The 17500-nt window shown below is 37.1% G+C and overlaps 1 protein-coding gene across 2 annotated transcripts in view; it reads right to left on the bottom strand.

Moving 5' to 3' along the window:
- pde11a (phosphodiesterase 11a) overlaps positions 1 to 17500 on the bottom strand; it is a 75134-nt gene that overhangs the window by 31190 nt on the left and 26444 nt on the right. For both annotated transcript variants that reach the window (XR_015499060.1, XM_087267423.1), the window contains exons 5-10: positions 16854 to 16918; positions 12327 to 12459; positions 10438 to 10513; positions 6773 to 6840; positions 5249 to 5341; positions 137 to 187 (exon numbers count right to left, since the gene is read on the bottom strand). Coding sequence is in view for 1 of the 2 variants with exons in the window: in XM_087267423.1 (XP_087123549.1) it covers positions 137 to 187; positions 5249 to 5341; positions 6773 to 6840; positions 10438 to 10513; positions 12327 to 12459; positions 16854 to 16918 (486 nt within the window). In the remaining variant the exon portion in view is untranslated. The remainder of the gene's footprint in view (positions 1 to 136; positions 188 to 5248; positions 5342 to 6772; positions 6841 to 10437; positions 10514 to 12326; positions 12460 to 16853; positions 16919 to 17500) is intronic.

Raw genomic sequence — 17500 nt, 5'->3', positions numbered from 1 at the left:
TAGATACTGCATAAACAACACTGTCAGACTGAAATACTGAGGTTAATATAACACACACACACATCCACAAAACAAGCTATTTCATTATTAATAAGCTCTAAAATGTATAATTAGGTGTAATTCAGTTAATATTTACCTTAAACTTGTCCACCTCAGTCTTTGAGCAGGTGGCATGATACGACAGTACCTAAAAACAAATCATTAAGGGTTGACAGTTTACGCATCACTAAATGTAATATAATATCAACATCATAATCAAGAGAGACAAACTGCACTGAAATCAGATCAGACCACGCCCCTTTACTGCTGCATCCCTCTGATTGGCCAATTAGAGTCTTGAAATCACACTCAAGTAAAAGTACCACACCCAAAGAAATGTAGTGCAAGTAAAGTAAAAGTATGTTCAATTCATCTTTAATTTGTATAGCGCTTTTACAGTGTAGATTGTGTCAAAGCAGCTTCACATAGAAGATCATAGTGAACTGAAACAGTGTAGTTTAGATTTCAGAGTTAAATTCAGTTTAGCTCAGTTCAGTGTGGTTTAATATTCAACACTGAGAATCCAAACACTGCAAATGGTGTTGTAAACATTACTCAGAGTAAGAGTAAACAGAAGCCCTCTTAAGAGTAATTCAAATCACTGCAAAATGAGAGGTGTTATTTCGACTATTTCGTACAGTGAACTCATCGTCATGTTCAAGAAACCAGTCTGAGATGATTGAGCTTTATGACATGCTATCATCTTCTGAAGTAGCCATCAGAAGATGGAGACACTGTGCTCATAAAGGGATGAACATGGTCAGCAGCAATACTCAGGTAGGCTGTGGCGTTGATGCTCAATTGGTACTAATGGACCCAAAGAAAATCTCCCCCACACCATTACACCACCACCACCAGCCTGAACCGCTGATACAAGGCAGGATGATCCATGCTTTCATGTTGTTGAGGCCAAATTCTGAGCCGACCATCCGAATGTGTCAGCAGAAATGGAGACTCATCAGAGCAGCAACGTTTCTCCAATCTTCTATTGTCCAGTTTTGGTGAGTCTGTGTGAATTGTAGCCTCAGTTTCCTGTTCTTAGCTGACAGGAGCGGCACCCGGTGTGCTCTTCTGCTGCTGTAGCCCATCCGCCTCAAGGTTGGACGTGTTGTGTGTTCAGAGATGCTCTTCTGCAGAGCTCGGTTGTAACGAGTGCTTATTTGAGTTACTGTTGCCTTTCTATCAGCTGGAACCAGTCTGGCCATTCTCCTCTGACCTCTGGCATCAACAAGGCATTTGCGCCCACAGAACTGCCGCTCACTGGATATTTCCTCTTTGTCGGAGCATTCTCTGTAAACCCTAGAGATGGTTGTGCATGAAAATCCCAGTAGATCAGCAGTTTCTGAAATACTCAGACCACTGGCACAAACAACCGTACCACACTCAAAGTCACTTAAATCCCCTTTCTTCCCCATTCTGATGCTCAATTTGAACTGCAGCAGATCATCTTGACCATGTCTACCTGCCTAAATGCATTGTGTTGCTGCCATGTGATTGGTTGATTAGAAATTAATGTTAATGAGCAGTTGGACAGGTGTACCTAATAAAGTGGCCGATGAGTTTATTTCTGATGTATAAATATGCATTGCTACGAATGGAATTTGGACAACTATAAAGGCGATTTTGTAAGTATTTAGTTTTTTTTTTCGACACTCAAACTCCAGACACTTTTTGGACACTTCCAACGCTTTCATTGTACATGTTTGCTTTATTTTTTAAAGCGTTTGTGTCTTGGGATTGGTCTGTCGTAATTTTTCTATGCATGATTTGATTGGATGAGATTTAAAGGACTGATCATTACTTAACTAAACACTGTAATGAAGACAAGATAAACATGGTGACTGCAGAAAGAAGGAAAACTGCAATTAAAGTACCATACAGCACTAAAAATATACTCAAGTCAAACTACACATTAGAAATGTGAAAATTAGAAATCGACTCAATGCAGTATTGAAATCTGAAATGAAGTCTGCTCAATATACAGTCATTTGAGTATGTGTATATCATTACTTTACAGTGACGCTGGCATCTATTCATAACACACTGACTGTCTGGCTGTGAAACTGATCTGCGATGTTATGCAATATTAACTTCAGCTCCGCTATAGTGTGCTGACGCTCTATTAAATATTGAAACTCAGACATGAAATCCTCATAAACGCAGTTGGTGTTGCTGTGGAGTGTGAGAGGAGCTCAGAGAACTTAATTAATGCTCTCTCTCTCTCTCTCTCTCTCTGGCTGTAATTCAGTTACACACATAATAAACACACTTGTGCTTATCCTTTTTTCTCTCACAGTCGCTGTAAATACGTCACTGTTTTGTTATTTGCCTGTAAAGTGTGCAATCTCAGAAATAAAGGTACAGAAGCAGTATTTCAAACGGTACATTTTTGCACGTTTATGCACCTTACAGACACAGTATGCAATTTTTGCCACTAGAGGGTGTGTATTCACAACAAACAAAGGTGTAGATTGACACATTTTACTTATAAAGTGAGTAAACCTGTTGCTTTTAAAGCGATTAGTTGACTTTACTTTAATAAAGAGAGTAAACCTGTTGCTTTTACAGCGATTAGTTGACTTTACTTAATAAAGTGAGTAAACCTGTTGCATTTAAAGCGATTAGTTGACTTTACTTAATAAAGTGAGTAAACCTGTTGCTTTTACAGCGATTAGTTGACTTTACTTAATAAAGTGAGTAAACCTGTTGCATTTAAAGCGATTAGTTGACTTTACTTAATAAAGTGAGTAAACCTGTTGCTTTTAAAGTGATTAGTTGACTTTACTTAATAAAGTGAGTAAACCTGTTGCTTTTAAAGCGATTAGTTGACTTTACTTAATAAAGTGAGTAAACCTGTTGCTTTTAAAGCGATTAGTTGACTTTACTTAATAAAGTGAGTAAACCTGTTGCTTTTAAAGCGATTAGTTGACTTTACTTAATAAAGTGAGTAAACCTGTTGCTTTTAAAGCGATTAGTTGACTTTACTTAATAAAGTGAGTAAACCTGTTGCTTTTAAAGTGATTAGTTGACTTTACTTAATAAAGTGAGTAGATTAGTTGACTTTACTTAATAAAATGAGTAAACCTGTTGCTTTTGAAGCGATTAGTTGACTTTACTTTATTTAAGTCAGTAAACCTGTTGCTTTTGAAGCGATTAGTTGACTTTTCTTAATAAAGTGAGTAAACCCTTTGCTTTTAAAGTGATTAGTTGACTTTACTTAATAAAGTGAGTAAACCTGTTGCTTTTAAAGCGATTAGTTGACTTTTCTTAATAAAGTGAGTAAACCCTTTGCTTTTAAAGTGATTAGTTGACTTTACTTAATAAAGTGAGTAAACCTGTTGCTTTTTTAAGCGATAAGTTGACTTTACTTAATAAAGTGAGTAAAAATGTTGCTTTTACAGCGATTAGTTGACTTTACTTAATAAAGTGAGTAAACCTGTTGCTTTTTTAAGCGATAAGTTGACTTTACTTAATAAAGTGAGTAAACCTGTTGCTTTTAAAGCGATTAGTTGACTTTACTTAATAAAGTGAGTAAACCTGTTGCTTTTAAAGCGATTAGTTGACTTTACTTAATAAAGTGAGTAAACCTGCTGCTTTTAAAGCGATTAGTTGACTTTACTTAATAAAGTGAGTAAACCTGTTGCTTTTAAAGCGATTAGTTGACTTTACTTTAATAAAGTGAGTAAACCTGTTGCTTTTCCAGCGATTAGTTGACTTTACTTAATAAAGTGAGTAAACCTGTTGCTTTTAAAGCGATAAGTTGACTTTGCTTAATAAAGTGAGTAAACCTGTTGCTTTTAAAGCGATTAGTTGACTTTACTTCATATAATGAGTAAACCTGTTGCTTTTACAGCGATTAGTTGACTTTACTTAATATAATGAGTAAACCTGTTGCTTTTAAAGCGATAAGTTGACTTTACTTAATAAAGTGAGTAAAACTGTTGCTTTTACAGTGATTAGTTCTCCAGTCTAAGCTCTCCAGTTTCCCCTACAGTCCATTGAACAAGCTAAATTAACTGTAGTGTATGAGAGTGTGTTATTGTGTGTGTGGGTGTTTCCCAGTACTAGATTGCAGCTGGAAGGGCATCCGCTACGTAAAACATATGCTAGAATAGTTGGCGGTTCATTCTGCTGTGGCCACCACTGATAAATAAGGGACTAAGCTGAAGGAAAATGAATGAATGATTTATATTAGTCAGAATAACCTCTTACTTCTGAGCAAGAATCATCACCATAAAGCTCCTTGCTCCAATTGAGTGCCTGAATATTTTTTCATCCTATTTCAAACCACATGAGCCGTCAAACCCTCAGGCTTCACAGGTTAAAGTCATCAGCATGCTTTCTGAGCACATAAACCTGCTTTTAGACTGCAAACAAACTCTCGCCGGTGTTTCCAGACGGTGGTTTGGTTGCTCGATTGAAAGCTTTGAAGGGAGAGATTTATTCCTCTGCATCCTGCTGTTTCACTGTTAGATGAAAGAGGTCACATTCTGCTCTTATATAGCACTCCGCTTACCGTATAATGTCAGAAAAGGTTTCATTAATAATAATAATGTGCCTTGAATTGATCCCTATCCATCCTCTCATTGAAATTAAAGCAGGTTTTCTGAGCTCAGTTTTAATAAACGCTCCGGATTAAATGCTATGTTAAACTCAATTTCAGAACAGCTAGAAATGGTCGTTTTCTGTGATATTATGTGGAGGAGAGAGAGATGAAGACTGTGTGAGGTGAATGAATGTCAAAGCTACTCTGAGTCAAGACTGAATTCAGCTCCTCCGGCTCCAGCTTTAAGCTCCGCCTCCCACAGGAACTAGGTCAACATTGCACCAATCACACGCTCCCATTTCATGCTCCATCATTTAAAACTCTGCAATTAGTCACCGCTGTAGAAAAATCCTAGTTACAGTCAGATGTGTGTGTGTGTGGTTCTTGTATTTGTAATGTTGTGGGGACTATATGCATGCAATTATAGAACTAGCAGTAAATGTTGACCTTGTCAGTACATGTTTTGGTCTTCATAAGTAAAATGACTAATAAATCACACTGAATGAAGTATTTTGATAATGTAAAAATGCAGATTGGTTGCTGTGAGGATTTATTTTAGGGATATAGAGATGATATATATAGTAGAAACATCATTATGTCTATGAAAAGTCCCCACTAAGACTGCTGTATAAGTGTGTGTGTGCTTCAGAGAGACATACATACATCCAAAGCCACGGACTGCTTGGCCCAGGACTTCTTCACTTGGTCATACATAATGGTGTTATTAATTCCCAGTCCACAGAAAATCACAAATGCCTACAGAGAGAGAAAAGACCATGTAGTCACACTTAAAAAATCCCATTTAAAGCCCTAAAAGCTTTTCATGGTTTAAGAGCACATTGCAAGAATTTGGTTGCCCTCCCCAACAAACAAACAAAGACAGAAGTGAGTAAACCAGTTGCTTTTAAAGCGATTAGTTGACTTTACTCTTATAAATGTGAGTAAACCTATTGCTTTTAAAGCGGTTAGTTGACTTTACTTTAATAAAGTGAGTAAACCTGTTGCTTTTAAAGCGATTAGTTGACTTTACTTTAATAAAGTGAGTAAACCTGCTGCTTTTAAAGCGATTAGTTGACTTTACTTAATAAAGTGAGTAAACCTGTTGCTTTTAAAGCGATTAGTTGACTTTACTTAATAAAGTGAGTAAACCTGTTGCTTTTAAAGCGATTAGTTGACTTTACTTAATAAAGTGAGTAAACCTGTTGCTTTTAAAGCGATTAGTTGACTTTACTTAATAAAGTGAGTAAACCTGTTGCTTTTAAAGCGATTAGTTGACTTTACTTTAATAAAGTGAGTAAACCTGTTGCTTTTAAAGCGATTAGTTGACTTTACTTTAATAAAGTGAGTAAACCTGTTGCTTTTAAAGCGATTAGTTGACTTTACTTTAATAAAGTGAGGAAACCTGTTGCTTTTAAAGCGATTAGTTGACTTTACTTAATAAAGTGAGTAAACCTGTTGCTTTTAAAGCGATTAGTTGACTTTACTTAATAAAGTGAGTAAACCTGTTGCTTTTAAAGAGATTAGTTGACTTTACTTAATAAAGTGAGTAAACCTGTTGCTTTTACAGCGATTAGTTGACTTTACTTAATAAAGTGAGTAAATCTGTTGCTTTTAAAGCGATTAGTTGACTTTACTTAATAAAGTGAGTAAACCTGTTGCTTTTAAAGCGATTAGTTGACTTTACTTGATAAAGTGAGTAAACCTGCTGCTTTTGAAGCGATTAGTTGACTTTACTTAATAAAGTGAGTAAACCTGTTGCTTTTGAAGCGATTAGTTGACTTTACTTAATAAAGTGAGTAAACCTGTTGCTTTTAAAGCGATTAGTTGACTTTACTTAATAAAGTGAGTAAACCTGTTGCTTTTAAAGCGATTAGTTGACTTTACTTAATAAAGTGAGTAAACCTGTTGCTTTTACAGCGATTAGTTGACTTTACTTAATAAAGTGAGTAAACCTGTTGCTTTTAAAGCGATTAGTTGACTTTACTTAATAAAGTGAGTAAACCTGTTGCTTTTAAAGCGATTAGTTGACTTTACTTGATAAAGTGAGTAAACCTGCTGCTTTTGAAGCGATTAGTTGACTTTACTTTATTTAAGTCAGTAAACCTGTTGCTTTTGAAGCGATTAGTTGACAATAAAGCTCAACTTGAGTTTGTCTTGAAGAGATTACACAGATTATTTAAGTTATACCTCGAACAGCCTCTGATCTGCATCATCAAATGGTTTCCCGTCGAGTCTGTTCAAGACCTGAGCCACACCTACAACACACAAAGACAGAGATTTCATCACATACTGTACTGTGAGGACCTGCAATGCACAGTAAAGCACTAGAGTATTAAAGGGACAGTCCTCATCATTTAGTCAAACCCAAGTGATTTTACAGGTATATGAATTTCTATTTTCTGTTGAACACAAAATAAGATATTCTGATAAATGTAAAAATAAGATAAGATTAAAATCAGTCATTGACATCAATACTAGAAACAAAAAATACAATAGAAGTCAATGGCTGTTTTTCCAGCATTCTTCAGTCTTCATTTTTGGCTTTGGTACTGACTAATCTAATGTACACACACCAACATATTACTGTAAAGCATCCTATATCAAATATTAATTTAAAAGAGAGATCTGTGAGGCGTGCACTCATGCTGAGCACTGTATATATGAAGAGGGTTCAAAGAGTGCAGGAGTGAATCTCACTGCTAATTAAACCATCTGCTGCATTGAGTGTATTATAATTGTAATTGAACTGTATGTATTATAGTATGCATTTATAATAACAATGTAATGCACAGTCATTTAAAAATACATAACAATTACAGCATTTTATCACACATAAATAATTATTTGTCACCATCTCAGAAGTTTAAGCGATGTTTAAAATGAAGCTTGCGTGATTTTGGATGTGTTATGCAATAGTTACCTCATCTGCATACTGTATATGAATGCGCAGACTATTTTTAAACCTGTATGTGGCATTAGGCAGAGATGAATGATCCAGACTGTAAATGTTGTCTCATGACCTCATTAAAGGCATGTGATATTTAGAGGCGCCTAGTTATCGTCTTCATAAGGAATATGATAATGATGACTATGGTAGGGATTATATGAAGTGTTCATTTGTAATGAAAGCCACGCAGGGGGAAACAATAAAAAGAAATCATTTTTGGTGATGCCTCTTGAATGGCTTTAGTTTTTGTTTTTATTAGAGACTTTGCAATCTTACTTAAAAGCGTATTAGTGCCATTTAAAAATAAAAAAATAAATATATAATTAAATAACTAACTAATTAAATAAATAAATAAATAAATAAAATAATGAATAAATAAATCAAATTATTAATAAATTAATTAATAAATAAATAGATAATAAATAAATAAATACAATTATTAATTGATTAATAAATTAATTAATTAATTAATTTAATAATTATTAAATAAATAAATAAATAAATAAATAAATAAATAAATAAATAAATAGATAAATAAATAAATCAAATAATAAATAAATTAATTAATAAATAAATAAATCAAATAATAAATAAATAAATAAATAAATAATTTATTTATTTATTTATTTAATTATTTATATATTCAATTAAATAATTAATATAAATATTATGAGAATAATGTTGAAATTGTTCAAGAATAATGGCGTGATGTACGGCACGATTTGTTGCTATTTTTCATTTTGCATGTTCTCCCCGTGTTGTTGTGGGTTTCCTCCGTGTGCTCCGGTTTCCCCCACAGTCCAAACACATGCGCTATAGGGGAACTGATCAACTAAATTGGCTGTAGTGTATGAGTGTGTATGTAAATGAGTGTGTATGGGTGTTTCCCAGTACTGGGTTGCAGCTGGAAGGACTTCCACTGCGTAAACCATATGCCTGAATAGTTGGCAGTTCATTCCACTGTGGCGACCCTTGATAAATAAGGGATTAAGCTGAAGAAAAATGAATGAACGAAAAAGCGAGGGTTAAAATAACAAGCATCAAGCCAGAAACACACTGAACGCTGTAGTAAAATGCAGTCAGTGACTGCTGAGTGTTATACAGCATCTCCTTTGCGGACAGTGGGATCTTATAGAGCAGAAATTCAGAGGGTTTCTCTCCTCGCCGTACTGAACGTTCTCACACTGAGAGAAAGGAAAGCTGGTTGTGAAAGAACAGCAGAGATGAAGAAAGCGATGAAAAGCGAAAGAGCGAGGAGGAATCTTTTGAATGAACACATCCTTGACTTCTGCTTCTACTGAGTGTGTGTGTGTGTGTGTGTGTGTGTGTGTGTGTGTGTGTGTGTGTGTGTGTGCTTATAATGACTTCACGGTCCTGACAGAGTCCTCCCACACACACACACATACAGGCGCACACACAGACATCCACCCACGCACACTGCGCTCTGTGCAGCAGCACACACACACACACACACACAAACACACACGAGCGCACGCACACACCAATATACAGCTGAAGTCAGAACTATTCGCCCTCCTCTGAATATTTTGTTCTTTTTATAATATTTCGCAAATGATGTTGAACAGATTCAGGAATCTTTCTCAGTATTTCCTGTAGTATTTGTTCCTCTGGAGAAAGTCTGATTTGATTTATTTCGGCTAGAATAAAAGCAGTAAATCAATATGGCAATGTGATCATTCAGAAAAGTCACATCATAGGATTTGCAATGTTGCATTTGTATTATAATCGATCATTTGTATGTGTTTTTGATGCCTGTGATGGTATAATGACTTTAAAAGCATTCAGGCATCAGAATATAAACCATTTATGACCTTAGCTATGATTGAAGTTTACTGTATCATTCTGTTACTGTCTCTGAATACTGTTAGACTTGATGAAACGTTTTATTTCAGTTGCAACTTTTTTTTTTTTTATTGTGTTCTGATGAGTCTCCATTTCTGCTGACACATTCAGATGCTCGGGTCAAAATTTGGCCTTAACAGCATGAAAGCATGGATCCATCCAGCCTTGTATCAGCGGTTCAGGCTGGTGGTGGTGGTGTAATGGTGTGGGGGAGATTTTCTTTGGGTCCATTAGTACCAATTGAGCATCAACGCCACAGCCTACCTGAGTATTGCTGCTGACCATGTCCATCCCTTTATGAGCACAGTGTCTCCATCTTCTGATGGCTACTTCCAGCAGGATAACGCAGCATGTCATGAAGCTCAATCATCTCAGAATGGTTTCTTGAACATGACGATGAGTTCACTGTACTCAAATGGCCTCCTCAGTCACCAGAGCTCAATCCAATAGAGCAGCTTTGGGATGTGGTGGAATGGGAGATTGGCATCATGGATGTGCAGCCGACAAATCTGCAGCAACTGTGTGATGCTGTCATGTCAATAAGGAGCAAAATCTCTGAGGAATATTTCCAGTAGCTTGTTGAGTCTCTGTCATGAAGGATTAAGGCAGTTCTGAAGGCAAAAAGTGGTTCAGCCTGGTACTAGTAAGGTGTACCTAATAAAGTGGCCGGTGAGTGTATATTGCAAAATAAAAAATTTTTTCACAATGTTAGATTTTTCAGTATCGTGCAAACCACTGTTATACAATGACTTGCCTAATTACCCTAACTTTACCCTAGTGAAGCCTTTAAATGTCACTTTAAGCTGAATACTAGTGTCTTGAAGAATACCTAGTCTAATATTATCATGGCAAAAAGAAAAGAAATCAATTATTAAAACTATTATGATTAAAATTGTGCTGAAAAATTCTCTCTGTTAAACAGAAATTGGGGAAAAATATAATAATCCTGACTTCAACTTTAAAATCCCGACACACATTCTCACACATTCCCAATGTGTGTGTATTAGTAAAACAGCAGCAAACAGTTAAGCAGATAACTCACCGATGATTTGGTGGTTACTGTTCCAGATGGGGACACACAGCACAGATCTGATGTGGAAGCCGGAGAACTGATCTGCCTGAAGAGATTGGAACACACACACTTGTCAACCACATTAAAATGAACATCAGCTCGTGAGGGAAAAGCCGGCATAACTATGAGATGCACTGAAGACACGGCGTTACGTAAAGCGGAGCCGCAGGCTTTTAAGTAGACACTCACACACACACACACACACACACACACACAAGTGGACAGAGGGCAAAGATTCACGCAGAGCAGAAGTAAAAATCAGCTTTAATCAGGCTTTCATTCTGGGTTCAACACAGCGCTGTACTGCTCTAGCATTTAGCATTTCTTCTGTGTTTTCCTTTATAATATTTGACTGGTTATTTTGCAAGATACTCGCATTCAGCATCCACTTTTTGGGAAATAGGCTCATTTCACAGCTCTACTAGAGTTAAATAGTTGAGTTTGACTCTTTTTGAGTTCATTCAGTCAATCTCCAGGTCTGGTGGGAGCACTTTTAGCTTAGCTTAGCATAGATCATTGAATCGGATTAGACCATTAGCATCTCCTTCAAAAATTGACCAAAGGGTCTCTTATTACACAGTTATTTGTCTTACTATCTTACTATACTTATTTAAACACCTTTATACTGTGCAGAATTAAGCATTTCCTTTGTGTTTTCCATAATGACAGTACACAATATTGGTGGTTCATTCCACTGTGGCGACCGCCTGATAAATGAGAAAATAAGCTGAAAGAAAATCATTGAATGAATGAGTAAATCAAATTTTACTGCTTATTTCGCAATATTCTAGCATTCAGCTTAAAGCAACACAACATTTTTAGCGTAGCTTAGCATAAATCATTGAATCGGATTAGACCGTTAGCATCTCGCTCAAAAATGATCAAAGGGTCTCTTATTACAGTTTTTTGTCCTACTGTCTTCGTCCACTAAAACACCTTTATACTGCACTAGCATCAAGCATTTCTTTTGCGTTTTCCATAATGACAGTATATAATATTGGTGGTTCATTCCGCTGTGGCAACCCCTGAGAAATGAGGGACTAAGCTGAAAGAAAATCATTAAATGAATGAAGGAATGAAAGAGTAAATAAAATTATAATGCTCATTTCGCAAGATTCTAGTATTCAGCTTAAAGCAACGCAACATGTTTAGCATAGCTTAGCATGGATAATTGCATCGGATTAGACCATTAGCATCTCGCTCAAAAATGACCAAAGGGCCTTTTATTACACAGTTATTGGTCTTACTGTCTATACTAAAACACCTTTATACTGCACTAGCATCAAGCATTTCTTTTTGTTATTTCCATAAGGAAAGTACATAATATCGGCGGTGCATTCCACAGTGGTTAGACTTTTAAGCTTTGATCCTAATTGTGGCGTTTTGGTGACTGTCACTTTAAATTCAAATGAGATTGGGTTCTTTTCAAAAGAGGGCGGAGCTAGAACCAGCTGTGTGTCAGTACAGTGGCAGAGTCAAAAATAAAACTAATGTCATATGCTAATGAGGGAGAGATGGTCACTAGTAGGCGGGGCTTTCCTCCTCTGATGACATCATACAAAGGGAGAATGTCAATCAGAGTGTTTCTGCAGACTGATTTCATCAAGTCTGATTATACAAAAATACAATTAGTACATGTTTACCATCAGAAGCTGGTTATATTCACACATTGTTCCCACACAGCTCAATTTAAACAAGTGATTTGTGCATATTAGGTCCCCTATATGTTGTTTTTACCCTGAATTCTCCTTTATTGTGAAGTTTAACCTCTTGTTTTGTTTAAAAGGCTGCAATATGCAAATTCTGTTCTGATTTAATGCATCACCCAAAGCTTTTCACTGATTGGCTGGAGCCTTTACCTCAGCGTCGAATCGAGGGTCTTGATAGGCGTCGCTGATGTTCACAGGAAGTCCAGTGGAGGCCACCAGCTCTGCAATGCTGTTATTGATCAGCCAATCAGAGTATGAGGATTTATCCATGCTGTCCTTAAAGCTGTGGATAAGACAAGCAGAAAGAGACATCACTCAACCATTGATTTCACTATGGAGCCTTTTCACATTGGCGGGTTTCTCAGCAGCAGAAGTCGTCATATTTAGTCAACTTATAGCGCAGCGAATGGGAGAGTACAACAAACTGTTTATTTATAATAATATTTGCTGAAATAATAAAAGAAAAATTATATGACTAACACTATGATGGTGTTATATGGAAGGTAAAGGTAAAGTTAGGGTAATTAGGCAAGTCATTGTATAACAGTGGTTTGTTCTGGAGACAATCCAACACTAATATTGCTGAAGGGGCGAATAATATTGACCTTAAAATGGTGTTAAAACAATTAAAAACTGCTTTTATTCTAGCCCAAATAAAACAAATAAGATTTTCCCCAGAAGAACAAATATTAAAGGAAACACTGTGAACAATTCCTGAATCTGTTCAGCATCATTTGAGGAATACTTAAAGCCTATAAATTCACAGGAGGGTGAATAATTTTGACCTCAGCTGTATATAAAATTGTTCATTTCTGATTGTAATCATTACTTTTTAATTGAAATGTGCTTCGTTTTTTAATCAATTAATTACTAGTGATATTCCCAGAGATGGGTTGCGGCTGGAAGGGCATCCGAACTTGCTGGATAAATTGGCGGTTCATTCCGCTGTGGCGACCCCGAAATAATAAAGCCGATAAGAAAATGAATGAATGAATTACTAGTGACAGAAATGCGCCGTTCTCTGTATTATTTCTGCCTCTGTTTCTCTCTCATCTGGTCTGATCAAACACACTCTCCATCACAACAGCGCTATGAATGTGTGTGTCTGGACGAGCAGCAGAAACGCGTCTTTCTGGCGTCTGCCCGCGAGCGCAGGACAAATCATCCTTACATAATGCATCCGGCTGAAGCTTCAGAGGAGCCGACAGAGGATCCAATAATTACTAGATAACACACAGAACTTGAGGAAATTCCCTGTGTGCGGCGGGAACATGCAGCACTGATGCTGTATCCTGTTTTTTAATTGTACATTATTTTCCTTCAACTTAGTCCCTTATTTATCAGTGGTCGGCACAGTGGAATGAACCGCCAACTATTCCAGCATATGTTTTAAACAGCGGATACCCTTCCAGCTGCAACCCAGTACTGGGAAACACCCATTCACACACAAACACTCATAGACTACGACCAATTTAGTTCATCAATTCCCCTATAGCGCATGTGATTTGACTGTGGGGGAAAGCGGAGCACCTGAAATAAACACACACCAATGTAGCGCCCTCACCGCAGATGAGGGACAATAATGTTAATAAAAACAGGAAACACGGAGCTGCTGCTGCTTCACGTCAGAGTCTGTGTATTGTTTTTTTTTTTAAATGAATGCACATAAAAATATACTTTCACATTGTAGAACAATATATGTAAACATCTTCACAGATATTATATATATAAAATCACAAAATATTCACAAACATATTCCCTGCACATTACTGTTATAAACTACTATAAAGTCATTATATGATTCTTCCTAAATAAACTTTTCAGTTTAATTGTCCTATAACACACACAAAGCCTATAACCGACCTAAACATATATTTCTCTTTATATATACATTGTAACCAACTATGGGAAATAATAGCACTTTGTGTCTTTATAGTTACTTTGTAACAATATTCCCTTTGTTAGTTGTTATGTTGATACATATAATATTCATTCACTTGACCGTTTCTTCAGTTGACATTTAAATCATCACTGTTGCCATTGGAATTACAGTGCAGAGCGGATATATAAGGAAGAAATGAATGAGTAAATTAAAATTTACTGCTTATTTCGCAAGATTCTAGTATTCAGCTTAAAGCAACGCAACATTTTTAGCATAGCTTAGCATAGATAATTGTATCGGATTAGACCATTAGCATCTCGCGCAAAAATGACCAAAGGGCCTTTTATTACACAGTTATTGGTCCTACTGTCTCACTATCCTTAAACATCTTTATACTGCACTAGCATCAAGCATTTCTTTTGTTATTTCCATAAGTAAAGTACATAATATCGGCGGTTCATTCCACTGTGGTTAGACTTTTAAGCTTTGATCCTAATTGTGGCGTTTTGGTGACGTTCGCTTTAAATTCAAATGAGATTGGGTTCTTTTCAAAAGAGGGCGGAGCTAGAACCAGCTGTGTGTCAGTACAGTGGCAGAGTCACAAATAAAACTAATGTCATATGCTAATGAGGGAGAGATGGTCACTAGTGGGCGGGGCTTTCCCCCTCTGATGACATCATACAAAGGGAGAATGTCAATCACAGTCTTTCTGCAGACTGATTTCATCAAGTCTGATTATACAAAAATACAATTAGTACACATATATTTCTCTTTATATATACATTGTAACCAACTATGGGAAATAATAGCACTTTGTGTGACTATATAGTTACTTTGTAACAATATTCCCTTTGTTAGTTGTTATGTTGATACATATAATATTCATTCACTTGACCACTTCACTTGAAATCATCACTGTTGCCATTGGAATTACAGTGCAGAGCGTATATATATATATATATATATATATATATATATATATATATATATATATATATATATATATATATATACAGTTAATACGAACTCATATTAATATACACTATCAGATTAATTAGATGACACTTGTTGCTTTCATATCTCTAACGTATATTCAACACATTTTGATAACGATTTCAATATTTCACACCTGATGAGGGACAATAATGTTAATAAAAACACAGGAAACACGGAGCTGCTGCTGCGTCACGTCAGAGTCTGTGTATTGTTTGAGCAGCAAGCCCCTCCCCCTCATTAGTTATGCAGCCTACAGGCAGAAGTAGCCAATCGGAAAAATGTAAATCGTTTATTGTCTACTTAATAAAACGAAAGTGTACAGACTAGAAAGAAAAAATTTACTTTGATTTTCAATTTCTAATAATTTGTAACCACTTCACCAACGCGGGAAGAACATGTACCACTGACCCAACCGGGACTCGAACTAGCAACCTTCTTGCTGTGAGGACACCACTGAGCCACCGTGCCGCCCTTGTGTTTTACACAAAACTGCTGCTATATTGACGCGGGTATCCACAGCTGTATCCCATCTAGACATTACCGGTGGTTGCCAGATCTCTTGATTGTTCCCTCGTTTGCTATTCCCTTCTAACGAATGAATGACGTGAGGTGCACTATTGTCATGTCAAGCACTTCCAAACGTCCCTCTACAGCTTTAACAGTAAATCAGACGCATCCTGGAATCAATTTATGGTTTTAATATCTCAGTTTAAGCCAGATGTAAAGTGAATTGCACCTCAGATGAGCTGGAGGCATCAGTGTGTGTGCGCGTGTGTGATCTCCCTAGACGCAGATCTGCTGCAACATTAGACAGGTGCAGAGAATGAGGCGACATGTGCGACTGAACACACAGTGCAGTGTGAACGCTCCCATATGGCAGCTGAGATCTGCACATCTACACAGAATCAGGAGCTCACATGAGAGAACATGTTTGCTCTCCGTCCTGTTCTCCTCTATGGCTCTGTCTTTGTGTGTGTGTGTGTGCGTGTGTAAGTGTGTGTGTGTTCTAAGAGCTGAACTCAGGGTTTTGAGACTCCACTGCTGGACCTGCTGGTGTGCTGAGTGTGGGCTGCAGATAACAGAGACCACACAATAACCCTGACCTAGCTGACAAACTAGAGTTCGGCATATACACTAGTGCACTACAGCACTGCGTGCACCTTACAGACCTGATGAAGGTTTACAGGACCACACACACCATCACATGCACCCTACAGCGCCACACACACCCTGCAGCGCCACACACATGAAATATAAAGTATGACACAGTTCAACAATAAGCTCATTAGTGCCTCTTAAATGTCTTCGGGATGCATAATATGAAGATTAGGCTTGTGTTGTGGGTGTTTCCCATATCAAAGTCCCATATCACACATGCACACAAACACACACTGAGAGCAAACACTCCTGCGGGCAGTGATACTGTCACATCTCTCTCCAGCAGTGCCTGTGTGTGTGTGTGTGTGTGTGTGTGTGTGTGTGTGTGTGTGTGTGTGTGTTATAGGTCGTAGCAGTAGTCAGTGTGAGGGAAACGCATCAGCCACCTGCCGCCTGCTGCAGTTCACAGCAAACAAACAGCAGCAGCAGTCTGAAACAGCCTCATTAGTGCTACAGCTACACTCTCTATGAGCTGTGTGTGTGTGCGTGCGTGTGTGTGTGTGTGTGTGTGTGTGTGTGTGTGTGTTTGCGTGTGTGTGTGTGTGTGTGTGTGTGTGTATGTGTGTGTGTGTGTGCGTGTGTGTGTGTTTGCGTGTGTGTGTGTGTGTGTGTGTGTCTGTTTAACCTGGTGTTAGCCGCACCTGTTCTCCATGTCAGCGCTGCATTTGGGTGATAGAAGCTCAAAGGACTTGGTGAACTTCACCACCTGTAGGAGATAACACCAGCAGGATTAGAAGAGGACGATGAAGATGATGAAGAAGATGATGATGATGATGATGATGATGATGATGAAAGTCAAGTAGAAAATAGTAAAGATAATGAAGAAGAAGATGATGATGATAAGGATGAAGATGATGGTGATGAAGAGAACGATGATTATGATGATGATGATGATGATAATGAAGAAGAAGAAGATGATGATGATGATGATGATGATGATGATGTTAATAAAAATGATGATAAGGATGAAGATGTAGAAGATTATGATAAAAAGGAGAATGAAGATGAAGATGATGATGATGATGATGATGATGATGATGAAGATGAGAATGTAGATGAAGAAGATAATGATGAAGGTGATGATGAAAATGATGATGAAGATAATGAAGCGGAAGAAGATAATGATGGTGATGATGAAGATGATGATGAAGATGATGGTGATGATGATGAAGATGATGATGATGGTGATGATGAAGATGATGATGATGATGATGATGAAGAAGATAATGATGATGAAGATGATGATGATGATGAAGAAGATGATGATGATGGTGATGATGAAGATGAT

Source organism: Danio rerio, chromosome 9, assembly GCF_052040795.2.
Source record: "Danio rerio strain M-AB ecotype USA chromosome 9, GRCz13ab, whole genome shotgun sequence".
Taxonomy (NCBI): domain Eukaryota; kingdom Metazoa; phylum Chordata; class Actinopteri; order Cypriniformes; family Danionidae; genus Danio; species Danio rerio.
The sequence above is the reverse complement of the archived record's forward strand: the minus strand, read 5'-3'. Positions and strand labels throughout refer to the sequence as shown.